The sequence below is a fragment of the Crocodylus siamensis genome, chromosome 1 (assembly GCF_052110815.1).
Source record: "Crocodylus siamensis isolate JL-2025a chromosome 1, ASM5211081v1, whole genome shotgun sequence".
Taxonomy (NCBI): Eukaryota; Metazoa; Chordata; order Crocodylia; family Crocodylidae; genus Crocodylus; species Crocodylus siamensis.
In genome coordinates this window covers 20,526,150-20,545,226 of record NC_143395.1, presented here as the reverse complement: position 1 = coordinate 20,545,226, position 19,077 = coordinate 20,526,150, and the positions used below count along the sequence as shown (strand labels likewise).

The following is a 19,077-nucleotide window of genomic DNA, read 5'->3' as shown; positions in this document are numbered from 1 at the left end:
TTCTGACCCTACAAACTATGAAACTGTAAGTGGCTGAAGAGAAGTACTGGCTTGGAATTAGCATTTGATTTGATTTGTTTACTCATTCACCTTGCAGACATTCTCAAAGGCACAGGAGCCAGGGTCAGACCAGCCACTGGTGAATTTACATTTGAAAAGGAAGAACTATAAAAATAACACCTGTTTAATCCAACTACTGGGAGAAAACAAGTGAGAAAGTATTATTAGGATATTGGATCAATACAGTGGTGCTCAACCTTTTGGCCCCACCTCTCCCTAGATGAGTGAGGCCAGTCTACAGGCTGGATGGAGCCCTACAGGATTGGGCCCTGGGAGCCTGGCATGAACCCCTCCCATACTAGTGTACTAGGATTGGGTCCTGAGTGCCTGGAACCATCCCAGCCCTCTACACAAGGATTTGGTCTTCGTATCCAGCACCACCTCTGCCCTGCCCTGCCCTGCACGCTAGGATCACGCGCCTAATCCAGTGTGCAGGGCCTGGGGCTCCCCATGAGTCCTTGGCAGTGAGGAAGTGGTGCCACCACTCTTCTGCTTCCAAATTTCCAGGCCCAAGGGATTCCCTGTGTACCACTAGACATGGGGCCACAGGTCAAATCTGGCCTGCAGGCCAGGGCGAGCACCTCTCGAATAGTAAGTCTGAAAGGATTCACATATTACCGTAGTTTTAATTAGATCAGGAAAGATTTCTATTGAGACATACATGTAGGAGTAGAAAACTATATTCTAGAAACAAGGGTTTCTGCTCTGGAGTCTTGTGGAAACTGGCCTGCAGTAAACACAACTGTAAAATGGATATCCATTTACTTGTGGCTAACATCTAGGCAACTCTCTAGCCCATCACTCACTTCCATGTCATTAGCTACGGAATTGGCTTTTACCTACACCATAGTGGAAACTAAACATCACCTGGGATGGAATCATCTGAACCCTGTGTACTTGGGGGGAACACTGGACTAAACTTATCTTCAAAGCACATGTAGAGAAGATGAAAGAGCAAATCAGTGCCAGAAATTTCAAAAGCTGGTCACCTCAAAATGGGGAGTGAACCCAGCTACATTACGAACCACTGCTACTGCTTTGTGTTACTCCAGTGCAGAGTATGCATGTCTAGCATGGGAACGATCAGTTCACATCAAGACACTAAACCCAATTCTAAATTACAGCTGTTGTGAAATAACTGGATGTTTAAAGCCAACACCAAAGAATAGCCTGTACTTACTGGTTGACATTGCACCACCTGGTATCAGAAGAAAGGTAGGAAGCCAAAAAGAATGATCATGGAAGATGGAAGACCCTAGGCATCCACCCTACAGTCCACCCTATGGGCACACAGAACCAAATGGCTTAAAGCACAAAACAGTTTTGGGACCAATGTTGTGCCCTTGGACACGATGGCTGACAGAGCACAACTGAGGTTATGGAAGGAAAGATTACGTTCAACCAGACGCCCTGACATGGAAGTGAAACCCAAGGGGACATTCCCAGAGGGGCTGATGCACACAGGTCAACATGGTGATACCTGAACCACCTGTGCCCACAAAGAGGAAGATCAAAAACAAACATGATCAAACGGAGCTACTCTCATAACACGAATACATGTGAATGCGGTGAAGTGCAGACCATGGAGCACCTGCTTATTTCTTGACTCCTTGGTCAGACCTGCATAAAGGAGAGAGCCATTGCTTACACAAGATTCTGGAAAAATGGTTTATGACAAGGACACAGGAGCAGGAGGCGGCAGAGGCAGAGGCAGCTACAGAAACTGGTGTGCCATATCCTCATTATAGCCAAACGAGATGTTATGCTCAAGCAGACCTTTTCAGTTTTAACTAACCTGTGAAATCATTGCTGGAATAATATTCTCCATTTAATAATCAATAATAATAATAAATAATTAAATATTATTAAAAGCACTAAGATTGTTATGTGCTTCTTGATACAGACTTAAAAGAAACATTCCAATCCCCAAGTAATCTAATTTGAGACAGGATTTGATGCAAGGGCCAAAAGACTGAAGGGAGAAGTAAGGGAGAAAGAACCACCAGAATTGTACCGTTCAGCATAACAGAGTTGAATTATACAAGGTGGGTCCCTGAAGAATGCAGTAGGTGATGTATGTGAACAGCCAGATAGGAAATTGTACTTAAGACTACTCTGAGAGTAGGATTTTGTGTTCAGTCTTCCCAGGCACAAGGCAGGTTGAAGTCCTTCAGCCTGGAGGCAAACTTGCAGGAGACCCTGACAGAAAGATCAGAGGAACAGCATACTTTTTAACCTGCTGAAGCTGGCGAGGGACTGTGTCCTTGGATTTAAGTGCAGAGTAAAACCAGGGTATTGTTCTGGTACCTTCTTTTGCTTATCTATTCTCACATCTCTATCTCAATGTATGGTTATGGATTTCTTATGCTTGTTCATGTTGTTTTCATAATGTGTTATCTTTTTACAAACACTTGTTGTCAGTAATATTTGTAATTCCAGAGTATTTGATCATACAGGCTTGCTCATTCTATGGAAAAGAAAATCCATCTTTTCTTAGCACATGTCTGGAAAACGGTGTGATCCTTTTAGCCAGGAAAATTCCCACTGCTAAAGGCTGGCAAGGCATAAGTGAGACAGGTAAAGCTGAGGCCCAACATGTCAAGGAGTTGGCCTCTGGCACATTTAAGCTGGTTTTCAGTGGTTAAACAGCAGACAGCAGCAATGGATTTGGGTCAGAAGAGCACCCTGAAGAAGTACCCTGAAGTGTGTCTCAAAGGCACACCCAGAGGGTCAAGGCATATCACAATGTGCTTAATAACTTTATTATAAATAAGTGTTTATCGAACTTTCAATACAGCTTTTTCCTCCCTTTATACAATTACTGAGTTTTTTAAAAACTATTTAATAATTGAAATGGCTCAACTACTGTGGGGAATTCAAGTAAGAGGAGATCTAGAAGTTCAAAGTGGAAGCTTAAAACCACATGCAGTCTTCTATTTGCAAATCGAATGAAAATAAATTTTTGGTAAGATTCTTAGGCACAACCTGTGTTAGCATTCACACATTCAGCACAGGTTAATGGTCTCTTAAGTCTTCTGCACTCGTGCATACAAGTGAAAGCCTATGCAAAATAGAACTGCGTAGGTAAAAACACCCTGGTTCGCATGAATACCTGCATTTTATAACACGCGTTTACCACTAGGAATTCCATTCACAAAGACCTAATCCAGTGAAGAAACCAATGCGCACTTGTGGAGGTACTACATCTGAATGGTTATATGCTGCTATTATCATTACTCCTTTTTAAAGGCTATAACAAAGAGGACTTAATAAAGACAAATAAATACATTATTGTTCAGGCAATAATAAAATAAAAAATAATCTTTTCTAACATTTACAATACAATATACCCCTTCCTGCGGTAGGCAGTGTTAAAAGGAATAAATAAGTTCTCAACACATTGCTTAAAAAGAAAGAAATCTGATCAGATTAAGGCAGTTTCCAACAGAGTTGGTAGAACATCTAAACTAAATTCTTAAATCAAGCTAATTCTTAACAGATTCCTCTGGTCCAATGAATGACCTAACAAAACAAAAAACAACTAGTCCAAAAATTGTTATGGATAAGAAATTCATAAAGGTCTGACGTGTGTTCTTTCTGCATCTCTGCGAACATCCTGAGAATTCAAATCATGGCATTATAGAGGAACTGTACTCTGATATCATATGAACTATGATATCATATGAACTATGATATGTTTCTCTTATAGACCCATACAACAGTTCTCTTGTCAGCTTATTTCATTGTATCTACACAGAAAAACCTGCAAGGTATACAGGCTGATGAAAATAAGAAACTGAATTCTTGAGAAGAAATCCAGTGGCATTCTTGGGATGTGATAATAGTCAGTAGCAAGTCCTTCTTCTAGTCTTCCACAGAGCTACTACCATCAAAATCCCTCTTAGCTGGTATCACGGAAATAGTACTGCTCAAAGCCACGGTTTATGTTAAAAAATAAAAATGAAAAGATTATTTTGTAAATTAGGTTTCACAGAATCATAGAAAATGAGGGTTGGAAGAGTTTTAACAGCCTCCTTGTGAGAAAGTTTTTCCTAATATCTCACCTAAACTTCCTTCGCTGAAACTTGAGACCATTGCTCCTTGTTCTATCGTCTGCCACCACTGAAAATAGTCCAGCTCCATCTTCTTTGGAACCACCTGTCAAGTAGTTAAAGGCTGCTATTGAATCCCCTGTCTTCTCTTCTCCAGACTAAATAAACCCAGTTCACTCAGCCCCTTCTTGTAAGTCCTATATCCCACCCCCCTCGCCATTTCTATTGTCCTGCAATGGACTCTCTCAAATTTGTCTACATCCTTTCTGTAGTGGGGGTCAATTCTCAGCACCCTTGGATACACTACACCTAGCCCCATGGGCTTGTATGCATCCAGCTTTTCTAAATAGTCCTTAACCTGTTCTTTCACCACTGTTGGCTGCTCATATTCTCCCCAAACTGTGTTGCTAGGTGCAGTAGTCTGGGAGCTGACCTTACTTGTGAAGATCGAAATAAAAAAGGCATTGAGCTCTTCAGCCTTTTCCTCCTCATCTGTCACTAGGTTGCCTCCCCCATTCAGTAACGGACCCACACTTTTCCTGATCCTCCTCTTGTTGCTGACATACTTGTAGAAACCCTTCTTGTTACCTTTCATGTCTCTTGCTAGCAGCAACTCCAGTTGTACTCTGGCTTTCCTGATTTCATCCCTGCATGCGTGAGCAATATTCTTATACTCCTACTTAGTCATCACGTTGCCTGTCACATTTGGTATTCTTCCAGTAAAGTTTGTTTAAAATACAATCAGTTCCCTTGGACTCCTTTCCCCATCATGCTGGTCTCCTAGTGTTTCATTGTGTATGGCTCCAGTCTTGGAAACATTTAAACCCACATTTAACTTTATGTAACATGGGTAGTCTCATTTCCATAGGTAGGGCAAGAAGATAAGCATGTGGGTAAATCTTTGCAGAATTATGCAAATAATGTTTTAAATTAGATTACTCAGGGATGGGAATGTAGCTTTTAAGTCTGTATAGGGAAGCACATAGCAATCTTAAACCCTTTAATAATATTAGTATTGACATTAAAATTAATTGTAATTATTAAGCAGCACAGCTTATTATATTAAGCAGGACAACTTAACTGTTCTGCCACGAAATTCCAGGTGTTCCCTTTTTTTTTGGCCAGTTTAGGTGCTCTTAAAACGGTAATCCCCAGTAACTTGATTTCTAAGAACTGTGGACAAAATGATAATGTTATTTGATGCACAGAGCTTCATCAAAATGGGCAGCCATACATGAAACAGCACATCCATGGTAGTCTCAAATTCCAAAAGTTATGACATGACAAGACCACTTCGTTTTCTTCCTTGTCTCTTCCTTGCAAAACTCAGGGTAGGGGGATAATACATGTGGAATTATTACTATAGTTTTAAATGACAAGTCTTTACCATTATTTTTGTGAAGGGAAGTAGTTTTAACTTGGTAACTTACTGCACTGTAAGAAATATACAACTGTACAATATAAATATTTATACATCCACTAATATGGATGTCAAATCTCCCTCTTTTCTCATACTAATGAAATAAAGATATACCAACTTCCAAGGGAAGTGGTGCTGGCTCCTACCCTGGGGGTCTTTAAGAGGAGGCTTGATGCCTACCTAGCTGGGATCATTTGAGCCCAGTTTTTTTTCCTGCCCAGGCAGGGGGTCGGACTTGAAGATATACAAGGTCCCTTCCAACCCTACTTCTACGATTCTATGCATATTGGAAGAGCAAAAGCAAGAATATTTATATTAACAAATACTCTTGGAAACCCTAAACAGAAGTGCGTACAGTTTGCCTGAATATTCAGGAATATTTTAGCTGATAGTTTATAAAAAATCTTGATTATGTCAGGCAACTACTCTATCTAGGAAGTCCAGGCACTCCCCACAACTCGTATGGGAAGGTCTTCAAAAAAGTGAAATGTAAGGCAATGACCATAGGTGACGTGTATGGGGGGATCCAGGGGGACACGTGCTGCCCCCTTCCCCCGAGACTGGCCACCACCGAAGCTGCCACCAGCTTCAGCGAGTGTTTACTACAAATCCTCTGGGGCAGAAATGAAGCACAATGTAGTACTATATATATTTTTTATTCATAATAATTCTGAGAAACACAGAAGAGGGATTAAAGATGGAAAGATCTTGAAGATGAGCTATCCTTTCAACCAAAGATGTAGTGCTTTCAGGTCAAGGGAATACTAGCAGGGTTACATGGCAAATCTTTTTCAGATTATAATACGTACTTTACACCTCTGGATAAATAAAGGGCTTTGAACTCCAAAGCTGTTGAGGCAAGCACTTTCCATGAAAACCTAAATTCACTTCATAAAAAGCTGTTTTCAGAAAAAGATATGGTACATTTGTTAAAGGATAAATGCTTCTTCAGTTTCTCCTCCAGCCCAGATCCACAAATGAACTTTGGTGCAGTCCTTGGCTCCCAACATGAAATTCACAACCCTAAAACAGACACCCAACTTGGGTGAATTAGATTCCTCAAAATGAAATTCATAATACTTAATACACTGAGCAGGAGGATGTAGAGACCAGAAAACTGAAAGCATTGATGAGAGGACTGTTTTTTAAATCCTGATCCCTCTTCCAGACTTGGATGCCTATGAGCAACTGGGATTCAGTCCCAAGTCCCGTCCTGGACCTCAGAGCCTAACATTTCCATACAAGTATAGACAATTGGCTTGTGTTTTCTTGAAAGAGGTGGATGTCTGTATTTTATACAATGGTCTAGAGATTAGAGAAACTGAAAGAAGTGAGAGGCTTGAGTTTTATGTCCTCCACAACGAGAATGCCCTAACCACCAGAACAGAGACAAAGCCAAGGGCATTCTCAACTTTTTACTGACAATTACACCACTGCATAGAAAAAATGGAAGATTCAAGAGTCCAGTGAAACAGCAAAAGAGTAGGGATCTGCTCCCTCACGAGCATGATTATGCAGCCCAGCAATGAGCATACTTATCTGGGAAGGGGAAGACTCCTGGGGTGCAGGAAGACATCACAAAGCAAAACCAAAGATACTTGTGCTATGTCACACCACATATGCTCAAATTCATGGCTGCAACAAATGGTAGTTATTAATTTGTGCTGCTATTTTGCGATGAACATCTGTTTCTTTTAAGGCAGGAGAGCACGGGCAACGTCACTGGGCAGGAACTCCCTGGCTTCAAGGGCCCAATCCCCTACAGGGGAATTCCTGGGGTGTGCAGGATTGGGCCCCTGAAGCCCGGGGAGTGCTAGCCTGGGTTTCTCCATTTGCAGAGGTGTGCCTTAAATTGGAATCCATGGGTGCACCTCTGCAAGTACGAAACCCCCAGGTTTCCTAGTTAGCAGGTAAGCACCAAGCAATTGCCTGGGAATGCCTCTGCAAGTAGAAAAACCCAGGGTTACCATTTGCAGAGGTACACCCTGAGTACTGCCCCACAGGATCAGATCTCTGAAACCCTGGGAGCAGCAGGGGCCCAACCCTGCAGGACAATGGGCAATGTGTGTTGTCTGTTCCAGAAAATCTGGTTTATTTTGCAACATCTCGTTATGCCTCAATGCTGAGGTATCTAGTTGTGGAACCCTTGTAGCAGGGGCACAGAAAATGAAGCCTACTAGGGCCAAAGCCAGCAGCCATAATTCTTTAAGTCACTTTATTCAATGAAAAGGGATTTCAAAAGCCAAACAGTCCTGAGCACTCACTGCATGGCAATTCATTAATCTATATATATGTCTGCATGTGAGGTCTAGTTTCCTGCTTCCAAACATGAGAAGGCCTTACAGCCAATCAAAGGGGATCGCAACAGTGGTGGCCCTCAGCTGGAAAATCTACCTTGCAAATGGCTGTCAACAGTTTGAGTTGTAACCCTGCCCACTAGGTTTACACATGAGAGAGTTTCTTAGTTTAGGATATCAACTAGCAGAAAACACTAAGTGGTAGTAGGGAACTTTACTGATAAAGGCTTGGGTGCCTGCAGCTTTCAGGTTAAGCAGGGCCTGCATTTGCACACTTGCACTCTGACTAAACTGCACCTAAGTCTCACGTATGGCCTTTGAGTTTTTTTTGTAGATCATGAACACTGAAAGCTTTGGACTTAGTCAGAGGGGCAGAAATATCTACTAATTAAACAGGAGTTGTCTAGCTGATGTGACTTTCTAAGCTAGTCACAAGGAAGACAGTGGAGACATTCTGCTCTGGATCTCCAAGTAGCATGCTCTGCCAGATTGCAGGCAAATCATAAGGGCAGATTATCGTGTCAGAGGATGACATACGATAAAGCCTGAGCCAAACTAAATGGTTACTTGGCACCCCATTGTCCTCCCCCTTTGAAGCCTTCTTGCTACTTCTCATGCTAGAGCTAAGTCATTATAGGTGCAAGCCCCTCCACGCATGTCAGTGTCTGACCTAGTTTAATCCATGAGTAATATTTTCTTTCTTCTCAGCCTACAGAATTTGTTCAAACATTAGAAGACTGCCTCATGGACAGACAACGATGCTGCAGGTAATGAGCAACTTATTGCCAAGTAAAGACACATGAAAGTCTCTATTGCTTGCCAGGGTGTTTTAAAGGCATCTCCTGCCCAGGAAGTTCCTGCTGATTGCTCCCCTAGAGGAGCAATCAAACAAAAAGCCACCATCTGGAAAGCCTCATGAGTGCAAAGCAGTCAATGTTTTTCAGAAATCAAGACAGATGTATTTTAACCTCACCCCAACCCCTTCAAATTTTGCCCCTTTCTCTTGCATTCCCAAGCATGATAACTGATGCCCAATTGTACACAGTTGCCAATATGGTGAAGTTAATTTTGATGAAAAATTGCCCAAATAAGCCACAGGTGAAATTTAAAGGACTTAATTGGCTTCATTCTTAAGCTTCTTATCATCAAAATCCCCGTATTCTCAGTACAGTGCACAAAACTCAAAATAACTATTTCACCTCTCCCCTTCAATTTAGATAGTTAGGAAATTTTGCCAGGGAATTGATATATATTAAAAGAACACATATAGAAGGTACAGAACCACAAGCAGTCTGTTCATAGTCTTCTGAAGTTATTACATTTTAAGATTTCTGGGACTGAAATATCTATATTAACGTTTAAATGCAGTAAACAGTTTGTGCATGTTAAAATGGAGAATAATGGGGGAAAAAATCATCAGATACAAGGCAAATAGGGCCAGTAGGGACCTCACAAGATCATCTAGTCTAGCCCCCTGCTGAAGGCAGGATTGTCCCTGATGACCAAACCAGATGAGTCCCTGTCGAAACTGATCCTGAAAATACGCAAGGACAGAGCTTCCACAAATTTTCTAGTAGCTTGTTTCAACACTGCAACTTGAGACAACTGCTCCTGTCCCCTTTCCTATGGCCACATAGAAAAACCCATCTCCATCTTCTCTTATTGTGGCCCTTCACTTATCTTTCTGAGGGCACGGGTGCTTCAACAACATATCACAAGGTGATGGAAGGGGTGAACTCACAGCAAGTCAACCACCCCATTTGAACTGAATGTGTGCATGACTACTTGACAATGAAAATGGGGCATGTTATCCTGCTCTTGCTATGGCAAAGAATTACTGTACGATCACACACCCAAGATTACTTTGCAGTAACTGGTTCCAGTGTCTATATAAGCAGTGCTCTCAAGGCATTCCATGAAAGATCTTTTCTAAGTTTACCAGAATTGACAGAAATAAAATTAATATAGAAAACAAGACCATATTAGGGCATAAATCTGGAAAATAAAATACCAGTTACCATAGACAACTATGTATGTGCTTAGAAAAGCAGCATAAAAGTTGTAGAAACTGAAATGTTAGGGAAGAACTATTAGAGTCTCTAAATTTGCAGGAATTGCAAGACTAATTAAAATAGAATATGGCTACCAAGAAGTACTGGGGGGGGAGGTCAGACACCATAGTTTTCACTACTATGTGTCTAAGTTTACAGAAAGCTCAGATCCAGATCAGTCATTTTACTACATTTAAATTCGGCACTTAGGGTGTCAATTTTGCAAGGTGATCTATACCAACTTCAGCAAAAATTTGGAGTTGGGGGCTGCTTTAATGGAGCTTAGCTCCGAGCCTGTAGCGAGAGTCATTGCTCCTGCCAAACCATTGCTGATCTCTGCTGTCCAGCTGCTGCATGGGTAAAGTTCCACATCAGAGAAGCACTGCCTAAATGTCACAATTCACCACCTCTTCCCCTGCGTTGTGGGCTAGATAAAGTGGCTCCACAGGACAGCTCTGGCCCATGGGTCCATAGGTTGCCAACCCCTGTACTTCAGTGTGAGAAGAACAAACTTGAAATACCCCAAATTTTACTTGACCAGTGTTTGGAAAGCACCTTCAGAAATAAACATTAAGGAGAATCTGAAAGTACTTTTCTCCTTTCCTACCAACCCGAAGAAAAAGGGAGATAAGAGACAACAAAGAGAGAAAGCAGGTGTTATTGGACCACAACAATATGGTTGTGGGATTTACACTTAAACGTGGGATTATACAAAAAAACCCCATAATTATTTCTTATGAGACAAGTTTAGTCATGAAGTTCTTGGATCAAATTGGAAGCTGAGCTATGTGAGAATGCAGTGGAGAAAGATACAAACAGACGGCTTGCTTTCTTGTTGCCTGTACTGGATAAAGCCACCTCTGAAACACTGCACTGATTCAGAAAAATTGCTATTTGGTAATGTCGCAGTGCACTCAGGTGCCCTGCACCTGAGAGTGGAGACTGCTCTGGGGAGACCCCTAGTGATAGAAAGGGGGGGGGAGCTCAGCTGCCAGTCACCAGGGCTGCACAGGTGCTGGTTGCCAGGGCAACTGGTAAAACCAGCTGACAGGAAAGGGCAGGGCTTATCCCTTCTTAAGTCCAGGTAGGAGGCCAGTCCCTCTCCAGCAGCCATGGGAGTAGGGACTCAGCTCGGATAGAGGGGAGGACTCTGGCAGTGAGAGCATCCCCTGGTCACTGCTGGGGTTGGGGAGCCCTCCTTCCTCCCCCCTGCTCCCTCACTCTCTAGAAGGGAGTAGATTTTGGTTGACCGGACAGTCTAGTTTTTATGTTGTAGCCCAGGGGCTTTATGTTTTATGTTTACGGTTTTGACCGGAGGACCGGGTGAGGCCGTTAGGGGTTGGAGGAGGCCTCATAGGGACTCCCCAGTAGCGTGGAGGTTCCTGGCGCCTGAGAGGGCGCAGCATTTGAGGGGTGCAGTGGCCCTAACCCCAGAGCGAGAGAGAAGGGGGCAGCGAGGAGCCCTGGAGGGAGAGAGAAGGGCCAGAACATAACAAGGCCCAGATCAACCCATGTCAACTCCATCTGCAAGGCTTGGGCTGCAGTATAGGGGAGGAAAAGGAGCCGCAGTTAGTGCCCCCTGTCACTGGGGGGCGGAGAAAATGGGTAGCCTCCCGCTGATTACAACCATCTTCTAATCAAGTCATATCAAGGCATGGCAGGTGAGTAAGCAGGCGATTGGCCCATTACAGGAGGGCGGAGCCACTCCCAGAAAGGCTCCGATATTGATACTCCTGTCACAGGTAACTTTTCTTCCTCACCAGAAACTACTACACCCATACACTAGGGACAGAAGTTACACATAAACCGGTATAAGTGATAAGAAACTAGTTCCAACCTGTAACACAACAGAAGTTCAGTGCACATAAACTGCTTTAGAAATGGCTTAAACTGGTTTAAGATAAACCTGGATAGATGCAGTATTAGACTTAAATGATTTAGGTTACATCGGTTTATTGAACTTCTGACTCGGATCCCCTCCAGATTCGACTTAACTCACAGTCCCCCAGCATCCCAGGATAATTTGAACCCCTCTCCCTCACAGGGCTGGCAGGTTAACTTTGGTCCAAGCTGTCTGCTTCAGCTAAGCAAGGAGGCGTGCTCTAACGCTCTCCAGCTTCTGACCCAAGCCACTGCAGGCATGTGGCTGTATTTCAAGAATTAAAAGTGGATGTCTGTTCACTTGTTTATCAATTCAATCTCCACAGCACAGACTAACGTGCAGAGACTGAATCGATTCACCCTCAGACTTCTTGACTGTCAGTACTTAGCCATGGAGATTGCAAAGCCCAATTCAGATGACTGCCTTAACAGGGACATAAGTAGTAAAGATTGACATGCACTTCTTTAAGAAGTAGGTAGTACAAATGGGCATGTCTTTTTACAGCATATGATGAAGTAAAGTCTCTGTTGATGAAAGCTTATATTACATACCTCTGATTTAGTTAGTCTATAACATGCAAATCTACCCTGCTTTCTGTATATTTTTTAACATGCATTATGGAAGTAGAGTTACATTTTCAGTCTGAATTACATTTAACTGTGGTTTTTCCCCTCAATTCTCCTTCCAATTTTCCAAGAGTTTGGAGGAGAAAGAAATTCTGCCTTTTTTGTCTTAAGTGATGACACTTGTCCTGCCCTGAATACAACATATAGCTAAGGGATAGAATGCAATCTTTAAGTGTTAATGGTAAAATAGTATTTACAAGAACATTTTAGATACATTAGGTAATAGTATGAATTCTGCTGAGACCTGATAGAATTATTTATTATTCATTCATTACTGCAGATGCATGCAATAATTTGACAATATACAAGGGGGGGGAGGAGGGAGGAATCTTCCTTGGTCCACTGCCCCTAGAAACTAAAAATGCAACTTAAGTTATATTACATACATGTATGAGCTGAATGCAATAGTGGGTGTACATATCCAAAGCAGATTTACATTCCAACAAGTGGGTTTGAAACACAGATGAAGTAGTACAGGAGGGTAGCTTGCTATGTAGAAAGGCAAAGAGTTCTGAACATAATGGGCTACATAAGAAAAGAATGAGTACATATGTGAGAATACAAAGGCAACAGAAAGAGAAGGACAAAGGCAAGGGCTGTGCTGACCTTCAAAAATGGATAGAAGAACAGATGATGAACAGCAGTGAAGGGATTCATGCAAAGAGATAAGAGGGGGAGAGGTCAGAGAAGATTTGTTTGCTTGCAGAATTTTTTGATTAAGGGGGAGATCAAAGAGGAACTGAGGGCCTGAGCCAGGGTTTAAAACAATATTATGCAAGAGAGAGACACATTTTAGACACAACACATGCAGAAAGCACAGTGTTATTATCCATCACATGAGACCTTAATATTACCAGGCTCCCCCAAAACATGGACAAGAGTGTATATACTTCTTATGAAACTACAATGGTGAATAAAGCATTTCTATTTACTACATGAGTTTGTTACTGAACTAAACTGACTGTTTCTGGTCACCATTTCATTCCATATGACTGAAATAATTGGCTTTTATTCACAGACTGCGAGTTGGGGGGGAGGGGGCTTTCCTGGTTTTTCTCTTCCAATCTTCCATTCAACTTTGAATCAATTAGTCATAAAACCAACCTAACTGAATAAATTGCAAAAGAAGAAACTCTTTCTGCTTCTTGGAGGGAAATAAAACAAAACAAAAAGTGCTACTTTTTAAGCTAATTTAGCTCTTCAACAAAGTCAGGTTACATCTGTTGACCCAGTGACTTCTACCATGTCACGGTCTGACTTAAAAAAAAAATAACAGCAAACATATACTGCGTTTTAATGTATTGATTTTAACAGACTATAATGAGATTGGGCTGCAATATAGATTACCAATTGCATATTTTAATTGTAACATCTATACACACACACTTAAAGTTACTTAAAGTTTATATGTTTGTATTTATCCATTATCCTCATATTTTTAATTATCTCAGACTCACAATTAGTTAACTGCTGAGGCTTACTCTTAAATTTCTAAGTAACACAAATAATTCATAACTCTTTAAGAGACTTCTTCTTTGGGCACTTGATGAGATTTATTCAAGTTACTTCTTGGTTGGATTATAGCAATACTGAAGAATGGAGCACAAAATTATCAGTCTTCAGGAAAGTTGGATTGGTTTTGAATATTAAAGTATCATCTCAGCAACATGTATGCACCACAGACAATGCTGTCTATAGGGGTTCCTCATGGTATATCTTGGCATGGTCCAATGTGATGTCCTGATCTTTAACATACTCAATTCTGTATGCCAAAGAAATCCAAATATTGCCTAGACCTCTAGGATAACGACCGTAGAATTTTACTCAGATTTGATGGAGCCATCTACAATTATGGGTACAGCTCACACAGACAAATGAGAGAGATTTCTTTGTGGTTGCTGAGAGACTTTGGAAGGAACTCTCACAGGAACTAAAGATCAATATCACAATGCTTACCTATTGCATCAGGTACAAGGCACAAATGCACTTCTTTTGACCATTTCTTCGCTAATAGAACAACATAGAAAGTTGCACTAATTCCTTTATTCAAAAAGCATTCCATACATTGTTTTCCCTTTAGGGAAAGAAGGTAGGAGAATGAATTACATACCACATAAATTATGCAGGTCACTTAATGCCTTACTAGAAAGTGCTTAGGTCGCTTAGCAACAGAGGCTGCATGAGAACCTGTATAGAATAAATTTCCATAACGGAAGATATTACCGGATGTGGAATATGCTGTTCCAGGAAGAGGAGGAGACAAATGAACTGAAGAAGATTCAAGGCAGTTGAAACTGAAAGAGGGGAATGCCCACCTCTCCCCAGTGTAACAAGTTCATTTGTGGAGGATGCCAATTTAAAACCATACCTTGCTCACATAACACTATAAAAACCCTAATACCCTCTAGAGACATTGAGCAATAAGCAAAGGGGACAGGACAAGTTGACATTTGCAAAGTGAATCACATGAATGCTCCCTTCTACACAATGCCTCCCTAGATGTCACAAGAACAGCTGTTCCACTCTATTTGCAGATGGGCTAACAGTCTACAACATTGTCCAGTTTCCAAAACCCTTACTCTGATATAATTTATGGGCTTGGATTTCGCATCAGTTACCAAAGTGAAAGTGTCTACCATTTCACAACACTGCAAGACAAGCTACAGAGCTAATGACCAGAAAAGAACGGTCATGGTCAACAAATGTCTTATTTTACTTTCAAACAAATAGGAGGGAATCAGGAATGAAAACATTTCTTACCTGATAATTTTCTGCTAACTTATTTTTCCTTCATCTATTATTAATATGGTAATGGCCGCACACCCCACTTTATCACTCCCGCCCCCCCCAATATACATACACACAATTCAGAGCTGGCTTAATATTGTTGCCAGATGTGAGTTTGCTAAACCTAGCTCTTCAGCACTGGCCACCAGTAAAGTAGTCCAAAGCTGTAGAAACACTTAAGCACCAGGTTTTTAGCGTAAGAAAATTGGTTGATATATTAATTAACCTTAGGACAATTATATTTTAAGTCTCCTTTTAGAAGGGAAAAGGAAAATCAGTTTGCATTCTTGACATATACCAGATTACTAGGGCTGTGCGAAGCTTCAGTTGCCGATTTGATTCAGAGGAGATTCGGCAGCCAAATCTCCAAATCGAATCGGGAGACCAATAGAAAGATCCAAATCGATCCAAGGCTTCCAAATCAATTTGGAAAAGATTTGAAGGAAAATTAGAGATTTGGGCAGTCCCTGCTTGCTGCCACAGGGAGCTGGACCCAGATTTCATGCCAGTAAGTAGGGGGCGGGGGGAGGGCTGAAAGAGCAGGGAGGGGACCATGGGGGGACCCCCCCTAGGCCCCATCCAATGCCTGCTCCCTCAGCCACCCTGAGCACACTCCAACCCTCATTTACTGGCTGCTGCAGTCAGGGCCTCTGGGGGAGCATGCAGCGTGGGGCAGATCGCGCCCCCCCCCAACTTGGCAGGAGCTGGTGAGTGCAGGGCTTTTTTTCCCTTTTTTTTAAAGCACCGGGATGCTGAGGCCAGGCAGGGCAGCCATTGATGTGGCTGGGAGAACAGGCAGGGACGAGGCCTGTTTGATTTGGAGATTTGGCAGTGGCCAAATCTCTAAATCAGATTCGGCCTAATTGATTCAGGACAGTGATTCAGATCACCAAACTGAATCACTATCCCCCAAATCAGTTGAATCCTAAGCGAATACTAGCCACTTCACACAGGCCTACAGACTACTTTGCAAGGCTGAATGAGAAAAGAAGCTGCTCATACACAGAAACTCATAAGGAAAGAAATTTCTCATTCTGCTGCACAGCTTTTCTCCTCATTCATCACTACTGGGAAACAGCAAGCAGCAAATCACACAAGTAGGGCAAGGGTACGAGAAGCAAGTTTTAATTATTGGTACAGGAGAATATTAGAATAAAAGAATGGACATTTGCAGAAACAAACCATAGGGATTGCAAACTAAGGAATTATGTGGGAACCAACTGGGAACATCCTTCTGTCAAAGGGGGATGCTGCAGAAGAATGGAGCATTACTTTAAATATCTTCCTCAAACAAGAGGAAGTCACTTCCTTAATATCTCAAGAAACTTCCATAATGACCAGCATGTTGGCTGGTACAGGATTTTAAACCCCACACCTACAGAACTTCTGAAGTCCTAAAGCTTCAATATTTTTGACTGAATTAAATGAACAGGATACAATTGGGATGTTCACACAATGTGAACAAGATATTAATTATCTGCATTATCATAATACAAAGGAGGCATAGTCACAGACCGGAATTCCAGAACACATGGATGGATACTATTCCTTGGTGGAGAAGGGGAAGGAGGAGGTAGACTATGGCAAATTACAACTGTAGAGCAAAATGGTTAGAAGAAACTGAAGCAATAACTTGTTCAACTCCTGGAAGCAGAAAAATGTCATGGCCTCAAAAGAAAGGACAGATACTTGTCCTAGAGCCTCGAGCCATAAAATTGAACTGCCCCTGAATTCCATAGGTGGGAGACATTAACCATTAGTGATGAATGGGGGAGACCCTGGGTAGTAGAAAACAATCTGTCAAGACAAGTTATTGAATCATTAACACTTAGGAATTGATTTTCAATGCAGCAGCATGTAACATAAGGTTCAGCAGAACAATACTCTATCACAAAAAAGGAAGTCCCTTCAAATAACGGAGCTCTTATTTGGATGGACATTCCATTCTTCCCAGAAAGTACTGTGAGCAGCCATATTATGACTGTCAGTATTGTAAAGTAATTTGAAGATTGAAAGTGCTAATGCACTTAAGTAGTATGCAGTATTATGCATCAAAAGCACGTACTATTTTATTTTTTAATATTAAGCATCTGTCAGTTTACAGAACACTAGAGGAAATAACTACTGGCAGTATGTCTGCCCAGAGCAAGTCAAATCTGTTCCTTAGGTCATGTACTAACTTTTTATGCTAGATTTTATATTGCATGTAAATGAATACAGTAAAAAAAAGAGAGAGAACAAACCCTATAGAGGGGGTGGCATTTGTCCTTGAAACACGGTGCCAAACAAGCATAAATCTGCAGGCTATAGTAATAACTTGCCAGCTGGAGAGATAAAGCAGAATGTGACTGCTTTTCAAAGCACTTGTTGGCATCTACCACCTAGGAGAAAAAGCGATGTTATTTTAAATGAAAGAATAATCATACCACTTTAAGTGCACAAACTTTTTAGACACTATTCCCAAACTGCAGTTATGAAATAGCTATGAATGCATCCCACCTTTCCCTCCAAAATTAAATAACCACATAGCAAAAATGGGCATCACAAAAATATAATTACAAAAATAGAATACTGTATTAGCCTATACCAAACCCAACATCAACTCTCATTCAACTGGTTATGAGCTTCATCTGAGTTATTAAATCAGCAAAAAAGGCTCTTTTTAATGTAAAAAAAAAAAATCTTTCTACCACTCTCCCAAGTCATGGCTGAACCCTTGAAGGGCCTATCAATATCTTCTTCATACTTACCTGCTCAAGCTGGATTTTATTACAACAAAACATACTAATTTTAACAAAACTATAAAAATATTTTTGAAAACAATTATAAGAACTTAATACAGGAATAGCACTCGAACAGGAGCTCAAATACAAAATCAGTGTAGACATACCTGTGGTAATGCAAGCAGATATGCAAGAGACAAGGTCATATCATTTGGTAAGGCATCATTAGCCAGTTGTAGGAGAACTGAAATACATGAGAAGAGGAAAGAAGGCACTGATTACTGATCCATCTTCCCTCTGTAGCTAAAAAAGTGAAATGTTTTTCCATATAAGCATGCTTTATTAGATACTAGCTTGAAGCATTCTATACATGTTTAATTAAACACTAATCAGTGCAATCCAGAAACAGATAATGTGCAATTAAACTGCAATGTTGCTTCACCTTAACTTCCAGGCCAGTGTTTTGTACCTTAATCTAACAAGATGAAATAGTGCAGTAACCAAACTAAGCCAAATTGCTGAAACGTCCTCTAACCTGATTTACAACTAAATCTGGTGGTTGTAAAAATCAAGGCAGTAGTATAAAATTATGAGCATTAAAGAAACCAAGGAGAGGAATAGAGTAATATATGTCATTTCCCCAGCTCTAAGCATCATGACATCTTATACACAACAAAAGTCTTAACTTTACTACCTTAAGATAAAAAAAATGGCACCAAAAGCAGTAAATGCAATTTTAAAGAAAACTCTCTAAAATTAAGTTCTGGTTAAGACAGGTAATACCTGGAAGCAGCTGTACAAATCAGCTCGTTCAGATGATGCATCTGATGAAGTGTGTGGAAATTAGTTAACTGCATCACTGAATAATTTCTGAAGTGGTATGCAAAAGGTGAGATATCAACAGACTGGAGAGACACCAACCTTGTAATCCAAACCTGACTGACATGAATGGAAAGTCACCTATTTTTGTACTGACTTTCAAGCAAAGGAAAGAAGAACTTTCCTGCCAACAGTATTATCCTACAAGTATAAAATCCATCCATACTAACAGAACAACTATTTGGGAGTAAGAAGGGGGGAGGGGGAGAGAAGAACTGTTGAGAGTGTCTACATGATATTGCAAAAATAAGCAATAACTTTTGTTTTTAACAGATTGTGTCCATTTGGCAGGAAAATTCT

The 19,077-nt window shown here is 41.1% G+C and overlaps 1 protein-coding gene across 5 annotated transcripts in view; it reads right to left on the bottom strand.

The window, feature by feature from the left end:
• Positions 1–19,077, bottom strand: part of NBAS (NBAS subunit of NRZ tethering complex) — a 378,957-nt gene that overhangs the window by 148,643 nt on the left and 211,237 nt on the right. For all 5 annotated transcript variants that reach the window (XM_090031852.1, XM_090031878.1, XM_090031881.1 and 2 more), the window contains 2 exons: positions 18,066–18,142; positions 17,419–17,556 (listed from right to left, as the gene is read on the bottom strand). In XM_090031852.1, the coding sequence (XP_089887978.1) occupies positions 17,419–17,556; positions 18,066–18,142 (215 nt within the window). The remainder of the gene's footprint in view (positions 1–17,418; positions 17,557–18,065; positions 18,143–19,077) is intronic.